Source organism: Jatropha curcas, chromosome 2 (assembly GCF_041381405.1).
Source record: "Jatropha curcas cultivar XTBG-Jc1 chromosome 2, XTBG_Jcur_1.0, whole genome shotgun sequence".
NCBI classification, from domain to species: domain Eukaryota; kingdom Viridiplantae; phylum Streptophyta; class Magnoliopsida; order Malpighiales; family Euphorbiaceae; genus Jatropha; species Jatropha curcas.
Genome location: NC_143152.1, coordinates 27,718,642 through 27,736,260, shown reverse-complemented (window position 1 = coordinate 27,736,260; position 17,619 = coordinate 27,718,642). Strand labels below are relative to the sequence as shown.

Sequence of the window (17,619 nt, the reverse complement as noted above, 5' to 3'; positions counted from 1 at the left end):
TTGAATTAAAGTTATCTCGGTCTTGATCTCGGATATAACTAGATATTAAACCTTAACTATAATTTTAAATTAACACCTATGTTGCACCTAAATTCTTTTTTGAGAGCTATAATTGAATTCAATGATTAAGAAAAATCACAATGATTATAAAAATTGCCCAATTTTAAATTTGTTCTACTCAATTAAATTCAATCATATGTTACAATCCATTAGGAATAAATGAATTTCTACAAAATTTTATAAAATTCATTAAAAAATCTAAACTTTTGTATTAGAAATTTAAAAAAAAAAAAAAATGAAGATTTTAACTCTGTGAAAATGGATCTAACTAATTTAAAATTTATTATAGAATTTCCAAATGATTCCACAAATCTAAAAAGTCCAAATTTTTATAATACAATTATCCATTCTTTTAGCCTTCTAAAATCATTATTTTAGAAGTATTTTAGAAAATAAAATCAAATGAATTTTTAATTTTAAATTTATTCCAAATATGATAAATTATTTGAAAATAAATTCTATTTTAAATTTATTTATAAATGAATTTCATATTTTAAATTCATTTTATATAAAACGGAGTAATATATAATTAATATTTAGAAAAAAAATTTCAAAGGGTCGACCCACGCAAAGATCCACATATTATTTAGAAAAACACCATAAAATTATTTTGAGATCATTATCCACAAACCTGCAAAAGTGAAGCCCATACTGTAGCTGAACATAGTTGGAACCTTCAAGTCACAAAACTACAAATGCCTTCTGAGACGGTGAGACCCATAACTCCGCAGGCAGAGATCACATCAGAACGTCTTGTACACAACCAAAAAAAGAAAACTATTCTATAAGACAACACAGAAGAAGCCATGCAACTTGGCAGAAGATCTAATCAAGAATTTTGAGACGGTCCAAAAAAGATCTAAAAAAAGAGTCTGTAGATATTGTTTTTGCCCAATCAGTTGAACAGTCTAAATTCAGACAGTTGAAACAATGCAATCTACAGTTTTGCATGAATATATCTATCTATAATATTATCCTCTCCAAACAATTGTTTCCTAATAAAAAGCACAAATTGTTGGATCCCCTGGGAAAAGAGTAGACAAGCCATCAACCTGCAAATCCCTACCACATTGTATAGGAATAGGATATTATATGACATGTAATAAATGAGTGCTCTCTGCTGCTACTGCACCATCAACAAATACAAAGAAAAAAGCGTATTATCCCCACAAGGATTCATGGAAATATTCCTTAAAAGCCAAGTTGTATCGCAGTAAGTAGTATCTATCTCAGGAGAAGGTAAAAAGGATATGGACATAAAGATTTCTGAATTCCATGTATCTGCTTTACAACAAGAAGGTTAACAGAAGATTTAAATCCTCCACTCATCTTTTTATTTACTAATCATGTTCCCTCATCGACATTTCTCCTTTCACTGACCGTGTTATCTAATCAATTAACCATATTCCTTTAAAATATTTATCTCTATGACAGCACAAATTTCTTTGAGCTGGAACAAAAAGAAAATATCTCAAAACTTTACCCACTTATTGAGAGTTCCTAGTCCTCTTAGCTGCGAACAGTTGACGAAGAAAAGAAAACTTTCCTCTTGCACGGGCAGAAAACTCGGTCATAATGTCGTTACTTGATGCTGCTGCCTCATGGGTAGTATCAGATTCTGGCACAGATGGCGGTGGTGGAGAGAGGGTGAAAAGGAATGCATTAAGCATGCGGATAATCTGGCTGAAGCTGGGTCTCAAGTTAGGGTCTTCAACCCAACATGACTGAATAATATATGCAAGATCTGGGGATGTGTCCACTGGAAGAATGGGCCTCTCTTGCTGTATTCAAGATGAAAAAAAAGTTGTGGAATTAGCAAACAGAGAAGTTTTTCCAATGAAAAATAAGTTTTTGTTGAAACGAGGATATTTCAAATCATTTACTAGGAAAAGAAACGCTAAAATGGAAAAACTTTTATTTTCATTGTTTTGGTCCATGGGTGGGCCCATAGAACGGATCCAGGCATCTAATCCAATATGGAATTTAGTTGTGACATCAACAAGACACTATGTAACTTCAGTAAGGATAATCCTTCAACAGCATGACCAAATGACAAAATAATCTGCCAGTCGTTATAAAAGACTGCATTTGGCACAATGTATAATTGTGCCATCTGAAGTTGCAATTCCCAAATTAAATGAGTGGAAAATATTAGCACATATACGTATGAATACCAACTGGCAACCATATTTTACCTTGAAAGCAGCTGCATAAGCAGCCTGCAAATTTGACATGCCTTCAAATGGCATGCGGTTGGTCAGCAACTCCCATAAGACAATTCCAAAGCTATAGACATCAACCTTGTTATTGTAATGTTTCTTCTCACCTTGCCGCAATGTCACAGTACTATACAACTGCAAAGACGGTATTAATAAAACTACAAAGAGATAAACAATCGTGCAGCAAAAATTAGGCTGTGCAAGAAAATAAATATGACAATGATGAAGAAGAGTGCTAATTAGCCTAGACATTGAACATCCACTTCTCGAGTGAAATGAAAAAAACATGAGCATTGTAAACTTACTTAACCAGTTTGTGATTTGAGGTGCAGTGCTATGACAGATATGTTATTTTACACTCCCATTAGACAAAATCATAAACAAAATAAATGAAAACAAATTGGATCTTTCAAAAAGAAGGAAAGAAAGAAATGTATGTAGTATATTTGTCTTTAAACAGGACATTTAATCAAAGAACTTAAAATTAGTTTCTGCAACAAACTTACCAAAGAATGTAAAAGATTATCACTTCTTGCTGTAAAAGAAGAAGAAAAGAACCATTGAATAAATCTATCCTGTTATGTAAGAATTTTTCTATTCGCTCGCAGACTACATGATTGACGTGCCTTCTATAAACCAACACGATCAAATTACACAAGCAAGAGAGAACAAACCTCAGGAGCCATCCAGCGGTAAGTCCCAGTTTCAGCAGTCATCATTTCAGTCACAGATTCTTCTCTTGCAAGACCAAAATCTGCAAGCTTCACAGACTTCTGATTTGCCGTAAGCAAAAGATTATCTGCATTAATGGGTAAACTTTTACATATCATTGCTGAAAGCTTATAGATATAAATAGTGTAGGATGCTTTATGTCATCCAGGAAACAGAATCCATTCTCTTTCAATAGCACAGATTTATCACACCTTTACCAGATTTTGAACCCCGATGGTAGCAGCAAAGGTATGTAATTTATGACTTCAGAACTAACCAAATAGGAGCTGAAATCAAATTTTATTATGCATAATGCAGTAGCATTAGAAAAATAAGGCAAAAATGGCACGACTGAGTTCTGACATGTTCACCAAAAGTTACTAGTGCTAGATGATGTTAACTTCGGCTTTATACAGTTTACGAAAAAGTTGCAGGACCCCGGATTCTAGATAAGCTTTCTCTTTGACAGGACCAGAGATGTGGACAGAGTTAAACAATTACATCATCTCTGGTGGCAGAGATAGGTTGTAGCCTGTAGGGTCCCTAATCCTTCTGGCCCCCATAATCTCCAAGATTTCCCCCTTCCCTCCAGCCCCCCTGCCCCCTAGCTTGAAGTTCTAGATCACCACTGATTGTCCTCACATAAGTACCTGGTTTAAGATCTCTGTGTATGATCCCATTTGCATGCAGACAGTCCATTGCTCGAGCAATGTCAATGGAAAACTTTAAAGCCACACGAAGGTCCAATTGTTTTGGACGAATGCTAAACAAATATTTGCGTAGGGACATCCCAGGTAATAGCTCAGTTACTATCACCATCAGTGGATCCTTACAAGCTCCAATAAACTGCAAAAGTAAAAATATATTAAGCAAAATAAAACAGAAATGGATAGGACAAATGACAAATACAGCGAATAAGAAACAGATTATACAACAATGACAATAATAATCAAATATAAGAAACAAACAACAGATCTTTATGAAGATCTGCAAGTGAATAGCAACTGAATAGAGTGAACCTATTTCAATGCTCACCTTGACAAGATTCTCATGTTTAACTTTAGACATCATGTTTACTTCACGGGCAAAACGATTCTCCAGTGCAGTTCTTTCTTCTGAAGTGCTACCTCGGTGAAGCACTTTGATAGCAACAATTTGATCACGGTACCTGGAAAAATATTCGACTGCACCTACATAACAAGGACACTAGCTGCCAGAAAAACTACTCGTGGACACTCGGTGCGAAGGCACGACTGCACATTTTATTCAATAGAACAGGATCTAGTAATAGTTTATACAACCAAAACTATACCAAAATTAAAGATAAAATCATACTTAAAAGGAATACAAAAATCTTTTTCATGCCATTTAAATAGGTCCGTAAATCTCAGTTACACATCAAAAGAAATATACTTCAAACAAGCATGAAGAATAGCATAACATACTAGCCCTTCCTATAACTGGATTTCATATCAATTATCAAACACAAATTTCATTAACATTTATACATCCACTCTACTTAAGGGACAAAACATAATCAACTTTGCACAGAATCCAGCCATAGCTGACATTTCCTTACAAAGACTTATTAACCCATCTTCACCAACAGCAATATGCTTAGAATTTAAATTTAAAGGGGGGAAAAAAAAACACAGAAAAACTATACAGTAAAAAAAAGAAAGTCAAAATTTAAACACAAAAGCTAAATTGCTCTCGATTAATAACTTATCATTACATATTTTATACGCGCACACGTATATATAATATATATAGAGAGAGAGGACACTGACCTTCCTTCATAAACTTTCCCATGAGCTCCCTCGCCAATTTTGGAGCCGATGAACAATAATTTGGGGTCGACGAGTAGACTTTCATCAATTGAAAATTCTGGCACTGTTACGGAACCATTTGGAGTGACTGGTACCGGTTCAATCTCACTGGACCTCGGTAAAACAGACTTCTGAACGATTTCTGCCTCTTGTCCTGCTCCTCCTCGTCCTCCTCCGTTCTTCTCGCTGCTGCTGCAACTCATGTTGCCTTAAATTATACCAGAATTTCTCATTTCTTATCACTCTTTTCTCTCATATTTCTATATTTCAACAATCAAAATCGTCAACAAAATTCCACAAGGTCAATTAATAATCAGCATTTTCCTTCAATTTCCCACCATAGACCAAAACAAAATAAGATTCTTTTCACAGCTGAGCTTTGCTTTCGCTATAAATTAATAAATTTCTCGCCTACTTTAATTGAAAAACAAACTTTGTTCCTTCTCTTATTTTTCGGACTTTGTCAGAATTTCCCTTCAACTGTAAGCCTCCTCTTGCGTGAAGTACATAAAAGAAGAAAAGAAAAGGAAAAAAAAAAAAAAGAAGAAAAAACCTATTAAATATCGGAGATGAGGCAAAGGCAACTACTTACAGTCGACGCTAATAGGAAAAAAACACAAAAACCGTGAAAATATCGTCTTCGTTTAAGCTATCACTGAAAAAAATTTGACGCTAAAGAACGGATAAAATATCTCCGTTTTGTCCGTTACTCTCCAGCTCCGATGAAGAAGATATCGGAGTATCTGTTCCGACAAGGGTTTAAAAGTGGGGCTGAGAGATAGAGAGAAATAGGAAAGGAAAGAAAAGGCAAAAAAAGGAGAGGGAGTGATGTTTGGGAGAGATGTGAAAGGCCAATGAGAAGACGACGCGTGGAGAGCACAGAAATGAGGGTTTTTGTAGTTCCATGTCATCAGCGATTGGGACGTTCTTGGTCGAGGATGGCTTGTATCTAGCGACAAAAACCTTTGACTCTAGGCTTTAGGTTTTTGTCGGCTCGGCTAGCTAAGTTCAACTGTCCTTCTCTTTCTCTTGTCTGCATGTATCCTCATTTTTGCCTCGTGCCGATTGAAGAATCAATTTTTTAAGTCCCACCGGCCACCTCAAACTAGAATACAAATTGAATTTTTTCCTTAAATCCTCACAATTAAGTTTTTTTGGCTTTGCCCCCAACTTAAACTTGAACTTTTTTATTTTGTCCAATAATTTTAATCAATCACTTTCTCATCCAAAGTCATAATTATACTCTCTGTCCTAAAAAAGGACGATGCATTTTTCTTTTTTAATATGACCCAAAATATAGTCCACTTATTTTTTTACGTTATAGTTAATTTTTACATTATCTATTATATATTTATTAAATTTTATCTTATTTTTAATAATCCTCATTGATTCTTTACTTTTTCCATGTTATTTAATAAAGTAGCTTTATTCTTCTATTTTTTTTCCTCTTAAATTTAAAAAAGTAATCAATGTTGATCATTGTTATTAATCGCCATTTATATTTCTCATTTTATATTATCAATATAGTTTTTATTTCAATATAATAATTGTTGATGTGTTATTTAAGATGAGTATAATATAAAAGGTATAGTAATAAAATTGTTCATTAACCATAATAACTTATAATTTTTAATATGTGTGGAAAAAAAAGACTATCTTTTTGAAACGGACGGATGCTAGTTAACAATAATTTGTTTTTAAACATCCATTTAAAGCAACATTATCAAAATAAGACTGGTTTATAATAATGAATACATTAGTAAAAAATTAGAAATGAACAAAATGAAATGTAGTGTTTTTTTGCTTTAATTTTCATCTAAAAGCATGCTGAATTTCTAATAACAAAAATTAAAACTGAATTTAGAAAATGATAAAAATACATATTCATATTATACCTCTATTTATCTTTAGAATTTAGAAGATAAGTTTTAAATTTTTTTTTTTTATAATTGGGGTACTCAAGAAAAATTAGTAAATGAAAAATATTTTTTTGATTAAAGAGAAGCTTAAATTATTTTAATAAAAAACTTCTCTTTTTAAAAGATAAAATATTTTTTAGATATTAACATATTTACTATAGCGGTATAAATATATATTTATTAATACATTAACCATATATTGGTATCATTATAGATCTCCATCTTTCGTTATACACTACCATCCATCACGGGTCATCACCTATCGGTACAATTGAAACTGTAGCAATTGGCATGATTTTTTATTTTTATATATTTTTCATATGTTTAATGATAAATTTTTAATATAAAAATTTCTATAACTCTCAATAATTTTATAATCTGATAAGTAAAAAATATTTTTTTTTGACTAATTTTTAATATTGGAATTAAAGAATAGGAAAAGAGATATTTAGAAAACTTTTTTCTAAATATAAATTATATTCTGGAAATAAATGGAGCATATAGTTAACATTTGGGGGAGAAGATGATTCTCAACTTTTCAAAGGGCTGTTCATTAAATCAAAAACATTGAAGAAAAAAAAATGTATTTGTCAGAATTTTGATGCCAAAAGAGTTGGCCTTTTATTGGCCGCAAAGAAAAGTGAAAGTGATCGCAGCTTTTTTTCTCTCCGTTCATGAAACAACACCATTTCTTTGGAAGAGGCATTCATTCTGCCACGTGGCCATATATTGGCCAAAGAGAGGAGACAAGCTATGTTGACCAGATTGTCTTCGTTACTTCCATTTTTTACTAGGTGAAGGTTTGAACAGATTGATTTGTTAACAGTTAAACCCATAGAGCATAAAACAACAATATAATTGACTCATTTAAAGCGCGAATTTGAATGGAAATCATCAAATTATAATGGAAGCAAAAGGAATTTGAGATGGAAGATTTAAAGCGCGAATTTGAAAATCGTTCATGTCAAACTAGACTTTCGTTGTGGCATAATTTATTTTATCATTTACAAAATAAAAAATAACTATATGTGAGTTTTTGAAATTCAATATAGTTAAAGTGACTACAGCTGAAGTTACAAGGAAAAATGTGTTCTAGTTTCCATCGACCATCGCGAATGGGATCACTTAAAACTCAGCCGGTCTCTATGGATTTCGACCTAGAATATATCGGCATTCATTGTCTCATTTTCTATTGCAAAACTCCATTTATCATTACTGACACGTTTATATTTATATTTCATATGAGTATATATGTTATTTAAAAAACTTTTGTCTCCTCTACATTCCATTTTTATGGGGGGCCCAAATTAGATTTTTTTTTTTCCTTACATAAAAACAGGGAAGCATTTCATCTAATTGACTCGTGTTGATCGTGGGTGAATACATTAACCCATAGAGCAAAATGTTTCTAATTTTGGAATACTTAAATTTTTTTATACGAGAAGGAATATGTTTGATTTTATTTTCTTATATTATAAAATTTAAAAACATGCTTAAATGTTAAATTATTAACATAATAAGTTAATAAAAATTTTTACAGATTGGTTTGAAGGCTCCATTGAAACTTTGTTTCATATCATACTCTCCATGATAGTCCTCTAGAGTTGTCTATTTTGCTTCTTCATCAAGTTGGTTGGATGTGCTCGTAATTGTTTGAGTGGTCTATTGTGTATTCAAAAAGTAAAATAAAGTAAAATTTTAAATATGAAAATTGTAATAATTTTTAATCAATAATTGTTTATTTTAATATAATATTTTTCTTTAAAACAAAACTCAAACGGCAATTGTAAAATAAACAAACGGTGAACTACACGCGCTCCCGCTTTACTTCCGGATTTTGAAAGTTGAGAAGTTGTGAAGGGTTTCTGACATGAAAGAGGGAAAAAAGGTTGAAGGAGTTGATGGTTATCTCCTCGGTGGCTGTTCCCATCAATTTGGCTTGACTCAGCTCAACTCAGTTCGGCTAATCTAAGCCTCTCTCTCAGACCAAGTCCTTGTCTTCGTCTTTGCCTTTGGGCATAGAACTCTTGTAGGTTGTTTCCCGTTCGGCCCTATTCCCATGTAACTCATGTATGGTATTGTACGGACTCGTGTTTTAATAGACCAAAAAATAATTTTTGAAGGCTTAAATGCGATTCAAAGTTTGAATGTGTTCAACATGAAGACTGAGGTTTTTAATGTTTATACATCTAATTGTTAATGAGTAATATACTTGGGATTTTTTTTTTCTTTTGGTAAGATCTGATATATAAGTTACACTAAGAATTTTCATGATTCGATCAAGATTTCATGATTCGATTAAGGTATAATACCAATCTAAGAATAGTCTAAACTCTGAATATCCACTAAATATATATTAGAAAGCAAATTTTGAAGCCAAACGGCAAAAAAATATTCACTTTCTGATGGATATGACATAATTGAATATGCATGCTAGGATTTTATATTGGCTTAATGTAATTAATTATCGGTCAATAAATACAATATAAATTTACATACAGGTTGTAGCTCAGTTAACAATATAGACTGAGCATATGGAAAGACCTCTCAGGTTCGATCCTATTAAACACATATACAAAAAGAAATGAAGGGTCTTAACCGTGACTAAGCCCCAAAGCAGATTTACTCAGTTCTCAATAACATAGTTTGGTTACCGGTGGTTTAAAAAAAAAAAATACAATATAAATCTCTTTACAACTCTTAGGGACTGCAAGGATGTTTGATGTTTCAAAATCAAATTAGTTAATATTATGAAATTTAGTTTTGTTAATTTTATATCGTAACTTTTTAGTCGTTACAATTTTATTGTCGATCAAATTCCCGAGAAAAATAGACATGAATTTATATATTTTTGGTTTACGGTATAAAAGCCCAAAATAATAGTATATTATTAATTAAATCGTTTGCTTTATTTATCTTCCATATGTATCTCTTGCTCCAATCTCGTTATGTCAGCATATGTATGTTTGAATTTGACATATGAGGTACAAAAAATGGTTTTAAATGAATAGTTTCTAATCATAATCGCATATAAATTTTTGTCACCTGCATGAATTAAACGGATTTGATTATTATATTTTTAATAAAAAATTTAAACAATTCATTTATTAGTTTCTTATTGCAAAAACTAACGAGAGTTAATAATAATAATAATAATAATAATAATAATAATAAAGAAGGAGAAGAAGGAGGAGGTACAAAATTTTTTTAAAATATTTTTTTTCAGTAAATAATTAAAAATATTATCTTTTTAACAAAAAAAAAAAATTTCTCATTAAGTTTGATGGATGAGTGAATTGATAGATCCGATTTCGTCAAATGGATCCTAATCTTTTTTTCGTAATAATTAACGTGCTAAAGATTGTGGGTCCATGAAGCATTTGGCGTCCGTCGATGATATTGGCCACGTGTGCCGCAATAATGCAGATAACGACGTAGCCCAGCTTATTTAGACAAGCAAATCCCGTGGTGGTGGGATAAGGCAGTTATTATCTGGTAGCTTCCAAAACTGACTTTGGAGAGGGAAGCCAGTGTTGGTTGGGAGGCATCTAGTGGACGCCATGTCGGCAACCAACATTCACATTAATTAATTAATTCCCATATAACATCTATTTCACCCATTAATATTCAAAATTATTTTAAAGATATTCACATTTGAAATAAAATTTTAATTAATTATCAAATTTTAAATCCATAATAGGAGTGTTAATAAAAAATACAAAACAGGGCAAATTTTCAATTCACATTATGATAAAATTTATAGTTTGAATCCATAGGATTATAATTGGAATTATTGGTTACAATGTTTGATAATGTAACTGTTGGTAAACATTGATTGCAGAAAATTAAACCAGATATGAATGTGAACCTTCTCTTCTTCGTTTTTCTGGTAATATATTCTTTTATAACTGTGCCACGAACATAGCTTGGTCAATTGAGGGTGACACCTTTTTCTTTTTCTAATGCTTCAGACTTGAATGTGCTCGATCAGGGATAATAGAGATCGTTGTATTTAAAAGTTAATGTGCTCGATCAGGGATAATAGAGATCGTTGTATTTAAAAGTTGTAGCTTTCACAGACAATTGGGTCAGATAAGAAAGAAAAGAAAAAATGCTTATGCTTCCAACTTCCAAGATATATAAAAATCAATAAATCATATAATATTTATATGTTATGAACTAGCTCTGAGTCTGTTCTGTTAGACGAGTTTTGGTTTTGGACTCTCACTGATCAGTTATAAGTGGACCATTTTCCAATTCTTCTTCCCTTTGACCTACAGCAGAAGTGAGTTCATCGGCCCTTTTAACCTGCTGCCTCCAATCAGTTTTAAACAAAGTATACAACATCATAGAAACACAGCTAAGTTGTGCTGCCAATAACCCAAACCACAGTCCCCGGAAACCCATTTTCAATTTGAAAGTTAGCAGAATAGCTACTGGCAATCCAACGAGGTAAAACGCATATAAATTTATGCGAGCACCATCTTTAGGACGTGCAGTTCCAGTTAAGACTCCACAGGCAGCTGTTTGTGGAGAATTACCAATTTCGCATAATCCCAGTAGTGGAAGTCCTGTTGATATCAATTCAAGAATCTCTGGCTCATTTGTGTATAACTTTCCCCATACAGAACTAAATGCAGCTGTGAAAATAGCAGCTGTAAGTCCACATGTAAAACCAAGAATTATCCCAATTATGGCTGTCCATTGTGCTCTTGTAGGTTGTCCAGCGCCTAATGCGTGACCTACTCGTGTACTTAAACTGCAGCTGAGGGAGAAAGGAAATGAGTAGAATAAACCTGCTGTTTGAATAAGTATGCCTGTTGCTGCAATACTAGCCTTCGGATTGCTCAGCAAACCACAAAGAAACAGCATTATCTCATACCACCACCACTCCAAGCAAACGGAGATGACACAAGGCAGGGCTAGTGACAGCAATGGCCGCCACCCTTGCAACATTGAAGGAGCTGTAATCCCATGCCAAGGTTTCAATGGCGTTTTCGATACAGCCACGTAAATTAGCAAACCTATGTTCATGTTTATTGTATTACAAGCAATTGCTAAAGCAACTCCTTTCACTCCCAGCTTCAAATAAATTGCAAAAAAGTAGTTGATTGGTGTATGAAGAATAACTGCTCCAACAGCAGAAATTGTGAGAGGAGCAGTTAATCCTTGCGTTCTGAGAAAAGATCGCATCGGATGAAGCATAGCTTGAGCCATTAACTCAGGAATACAGAAAACCATGTAGACTTTAGCTACGTTAGTGATGTCTGGGTCTTGACCTAAACGTAGAAAGATGGGTTCTACGTTCAACCACAACAAACTAATGGGTAAAGAAACAAGTAAGAGGAGACAGAGAGTTCTAAGGTAAGTTTGGCTTATAACGGACCATCTCTTAGCTCCATAGGCCTGACCACAAATGGGATCCATTCCCATTGCTAGGCCTTTCATTACAGACAGGCCTGTGATATTTGCAAACCCAAGTGCTAGCGAGCCTCCTGCGAGCTCTATTTTACCCATACGACTCAGGAAGAGCATCGATATGACGGATCTTGAATATATGAGTACTGTTGTGACAATTATGGGGCAAGCAATCTTTCCTAGAGCAAGAACCTCTTCTCCTACCTGCATTTCACCCATGTAAATGACATTTTACCTGGATAAATTAGTTCTAGTCCAAAACAAAGTTGACTAAGAGTAAGCAATTTAAACATAAATAACCAGGTGTAGCTATAATCACCTTTACCAAAACCAGAAAAAGAAAAAGAAAAAAAAAAAAAGGCTTTTAATAAAAGGTATGGAAACTACATTTTTAACATGACTAATTATAAATTGAAATAAGGAATTTCCAAAAGGGAAAGCAGAGGACAGTTTAAAACTTTAGACTTTCTACTGATTATTATAATTATGTTGGATACAGTGTGTGATTTCTAGTAAGAAAGACAGACGATAATTGGAAAATTTGAAATAAAGGTTATGAATTTATTATATGACATTGAGGAAATACACTGCTCCTTAAGACAGTAGCAAGTGTATGGATTATGAGCTAAGTTTGTTCATTGAGATTCAGTGAAGTCCAATGGGCATCATATTCCTTAAAAGTCAAAACAAAACCATAAAAATAAAATTATTATTTTCATCATCATCATTAACTTTGTTTGTCTATTTTTATCCGTCATTTTCTAAAAATTATTTTTACCCAAAAAAACTACATGTCATTTATAAGGAATATTAATTATTCTTTTTTTTAAAAAAAAAAAAAATTTACTCTTATTTCAATTAAACACAATACTTTTGTTCCACAATTTCCTAAAACTCATCTTTTACTCTCTTAATTTTAATGCTAGATTAATGCATAGAGAATTTGAGATTAGGTGAGATAAAATGTAATTTAATTAAACTAAAGTTTATTTTATTATAATTTATGTAATTTAATTATTTTCTTCATTACATCCAAAAACCTCAAATCATAAATTAAAAATATATAAAATATATATTAAGAGTTAGAAAAGAAAAGGAGAAATAGTAATTTCAAGTCCATAGCATTCAAAATAAAAAAATTCCTTTCAAATGTTACTTATTGAATCTGAATCTAATACAACGAAATATATTATAGTCGAAGACATTTTATGTTAGTAAGTCGATAAGAAATCAAAAGTAATGTAATACAACGAAATGCATTTGTAACGTAAATCACACTAACATTTGGGGATGTTAGCAGAATATCCAATGCCATTATTATTATTATAATATTTCAAAAGACTACTGCTAAGCTATTGGTACTTATTATTACGCTCTATTTTTGGACCCCACCACCCACCAGAATATGCGGTTATGCATTTGCAGGAGCATCTCTAGAAGAAACAGAGCATCTCTCCTCTGTTATTTATACAAGTGAACTCAAAGATTGAATTTTTTTTTTTCTCTTTTAGTGAAAGGAGCAAACTCTACTTTAGAATTTTTAATGTATCTCCCATAGTCCCATGCACCAATATCAAAACCGAAAACCCACTTAGAAGAAGAGAAGAGAGTTATCAGTACTCCCCATTTCTCAAAATGGATTATGTAATTGAAAGACATTTTCCAAGAAAAGAAAAGAAAAGAATTCTACAATCATCACATCAATTGCACTTGCATTTGCATTTCCATTGGCCAGAAACGGAAAGAGAAACACAAGTTCCATAAAAGAGGAGATAGAGAATGTCCCTAATTAAACAAACAGGTTTTGACTCCTATTAGTTTCAAACAACATTTTATTCTTGGGAAAGCCAAGCTACAGAAAAGAAAAGAGAGACAGGGAGAGAGAGACGGGGAGAGTGTGCGAGTTACCTCGTTTAGTTCGGGTCGTTCGAGCCCGAGTCTGATACCGAGTCCTAGATTGACATTGAGCGGTATCCGCCGGAAAAGTCCAGTTAAGAAAAGTCTGGCTTCAGCTCTACTACTAGCTCTCATTGTATTGTCTTCATTATAAGCAATATCCTTTGAAATCAAACTTTCACCATTTATAATTCCTCGAGATTCAGTATCAGTAGTACCAGGGCACATGTCTGTTTATTTATTTATTTATTTATTTTCTTTTTAATCCCAGTTTGCAACAGAGACAGAGAAAACAAACCTAATTAATAAGAACAAAAGATGGACCAGTTCCAGAGAATGGTTTTGTTCGTCGAATGCTGTCTTATAGACGATTAAACAACTCCTGCAAAACCAACAAATGAAAAACATACACATATATATTACTCATAAAGTCTTTTGAGTACCATATATAGCGACGTACTTGAAATGGATATTAAAAAGAAAAACCTTATTGTTTAAGGGTAAAGCGCGAAAAACTGTGTATATGTACGTATATCCATGTGCAACACAGGGGCTCGTGGGGATTGTTCCTCGGCTATGGCTTTGGAAACTATTTGGTTGGAGTTACAGAGAAGAAGATGGAAGAAATGAAGAAAATTAGAATGGTGCATTGGAACATGGGAACTGGGAAACAATTGGGAACTAAATAGCATGGAATTACACATTCCCTAGGCCTTGAATTCATATGTATATATATACTCTACTTAATAAATTAAAAAATGCTATGTCCACGAACTTGTGGTGACAGTGTTTCAATCTCTCGTGTAAAAGTCATGTTGACTACAAATAAATCTTATATATATATATATATTATCTCTGACGCTCTCTTTTAACTCTTAAATAAGAGATTAATTTCTTTCGGATTAATTTTAAAATACTCTCTAAAATATTGACTCAATAAACTCGATCTTACGATTTAGATATAGTGTGCTCGACTATTAAACTAAATTATATCAACAAATTTTGGAATGAATGTGTCAGTAAAAAAAATTATAATTGTTATAAAGTACATCCTATTTCAAAGAGTTTCATTAATTGTTATAAACTATAAGTGTAGTACTGCTCACGAAGATTTAAAGATAAATAATGTTCATAATTAAAAAAAAAAAAAAAAGAAGAATAAATACTATTGGGTCCATAATGGTGCCATGCATTATAGATGCCATATATATAATTATAAGAGAATTGCTATTTGATAGTTAGTGCTTTTATGAGATTTTAGTACTAAATCTCCGATTATTCTGTTGGCCAAATTCCAGCTTTTGAGTTAGGTTATGACATAGGTGTGGGTCTATAGTACTATAAGCCCTTTTAGTGGAAAGGTAATCTTTATATATGTATTGTTTTAATTTTTCTTTTCTTTTTTTTTTTTTTTAATTGCAATTTTAGCTTTACAGGTTTGAAGCTGAGACTGGGCTCAGCTGTTACAGTGGATGCCTGACCACTCAACATGTTTATTTTTAGGTAATCTCATTTTAATTCATTTCTTTTTATTCTTAACACTTCCAAAATAAGTAATCAAATGCACGAATACCCCTCTTACTGCTTAACAAAGTTGTTTATTTCCTAAATTATTAAACAAAAAGAATATATTATATATATATAATTAACCAACAAACCTTGGAGAGTTCTTTCTATATTATATGTTTATGTGTGATATATAACGTAATAGATGACTTAAGCTTAAGATGAAATTTAAATCTTTTTTCAATTTTTTTTCCTCACTGAAATATTTCATTATAGGTAAGTTTTTCTTTCTAAGCATGTATATCCATTCCTCCTACACGTAATTAATAGTTATGTATATCCATTGATGTATACGGAGATTCATATATTTAAAAGTAGATAAGTATTATACGATTAATTAATTAATAGTTGATGGTTATTTTTTTTTATCCTTTTCTTTTTCAGTGAAAAAATACACTTATCTTTATGTGTTGTGGCTCAGTTGACAACGCAGGCTGAGCACGTGGAAAGAGTTTTGAGATTCGATCCCACTAAATGCATCTGCAAGGAGAGGCGAAGAGCTTTAACTATGACTAAATCGCAAACCGGATTAGGCAGACCTCAATAATAAGATTCGGATACCGATGATTTACACAAAAAAAAAAAAAACACACTTATATTGTTTTTCTTTTAATTCATTCGAAAATTTAATGAGTTTGAATTTGCGAGCTATATAACATATGGGATAATCCTCTCTAATTATTGTCATTATATTTTTTTATGTACATAAATCTTTCCTTTCTCATGTCTTTGAACCTATTGCCTTACAATTTTTAATGTATATGATACGATGGTGTGCACCATAGAAGTCCCAGAAATCCCCTTGATAAATGTAAAGGGCCAAATATATAATTTATCTCTTAAACTTTTATAAAAAAAATTTTATTGCCTTGTGAATTTTGAAAATAATATTGTAACCGCTTAAGCTTTACTGAGACATTGTAAATAGAAAAATTAATTTAAATGCTCAAGAGGATATAAAATTAAAATATGACATTCAAGAATCTATAAGGTCATTTTTAAAGTTAAAGAGCGAAAAATAAAATTTGAAAGTTGAAGGAGTAGATTATGTTTGTGGCAAAATTTAAAGTAAAAAGTTTAGAAAGAGAAGTAAGAAAGTAGGCAGGACAGGAACCCAAGTGGGATTAGAATAGAGAATAGAAAAGCAATGTTGGGTGGTTTAAGACAGTCCTGTAAATTGTGTACGAGGGGAAATCATATCCTACGACTGCTTTCTTTGCATTTTGTCGCTCAATTACTTTGTTTGCGTGACTTATTACTTAATGGCAAATATTAGATACGAGTATGACATCAATCCTTACTTATATATTATTACTAACTTCACTAAATTGCTCGTCATGGGATTGATTTTCCACAAATAATTAATAATAATATCATTAAAATTATTTCAAATAATAAAATTTTTTAGTTTCTTTTTTTAATGATTAATAAAATTATAATATTATTTAACAATTAAAATAAATATTTTAAGATACTAAGTTGGCGAGAAAAATAGTTTTTATTTTTTTAGTTTAGATATTAATTGTTTTAGTTTTTCACTATCAAACTCTTAATTTTGTATAAATGGTTGGTTGAATTCAAGTATATATTATGGTTTCAACCACATCTAAAGCTGAAAATTTTTTAAATAATTTTGAACCTCAAAGGCATGCAGTCATTGTCCTCCATTTTTCCTTCCTTTCATCACGGGCGAAAAATTTTCTGTCACAGAACAGAATATTAGTTTAGTTAGTTAATAAATTATAACCTTTTGGATTTATTTAATATATACATAGTAAGAGTTAGAATCGTAAGTGGTATGATTCTCCCACACACATGAAGAGAATGAATTTGAATTACTTTTAATATTTTTTTATTCTTTTCCCACGTACGAGACCATGTGCCTTGAAGAATTTTCATTATATATTTAATATATCCACTTGCAAAACTTAAACCCTGAAAATTTTTACAAACACCCCGATTTAAATAAATGTTTCCCTTTACGTTATTATAGTTTTAGAT

The 17,619-nt window shown here is 31.9% G+C and overlaps 2 protein-coding genes across 2 annotated transcripts; both read right to left on the bottom strand.

The window, feature by feature from the left end:
- Positions 1-1,289: 1,289 nt before the first annotated feature.
- LOC149498529 (Protein kinase superfamily protein) lies at positions 1,290-5,662 on the bottom strand. Its single transcript, XM_089717552.1, has 6 exons — positions 4,781-5,662; positions 4,026-4,158; positions 3,641-3,836; positions 2,954-3,078; positions 2,256-2,414; positions 1,290-1,841 (listed from the first exon to the last, which is right to left on the bottom strand). Exons 1-6 carry the CDS (start codon positions 5,020-5,022, stop codon positions 1,548-1,550), a joined length of 1,149 nt encoding a protein of 382 aa, XP_089573678.1. The 5' UTR covers positions 5,023-5,662; the 3' UTR covers positions 1,290-1,547.
- A 4,807-nt stretch (positions 5,663-10,469) lies between these two features.
- On the bottom strand, positions 10,470-14,280 carry LOC149498528 (MATE efflux family protein). Its single transcript, XM_089717553.1, has 2 exons — positions 14,065-14,280; positions 10,470-12,360 (listed from the first exon to the last, which is right to left on the bottom strand). Exons 1-2 carry the CDS (start codon positions 14,278-14,280, stop codon positions 10,963-10,965), a joined length of 1,614 nt encoding a protein of 537 aa, XP_089573679.1. The 3' UTR covers positions 10,470-10,962.
- Positions 14,281-17,619: the final 3,339 nt, after the last annotated feature.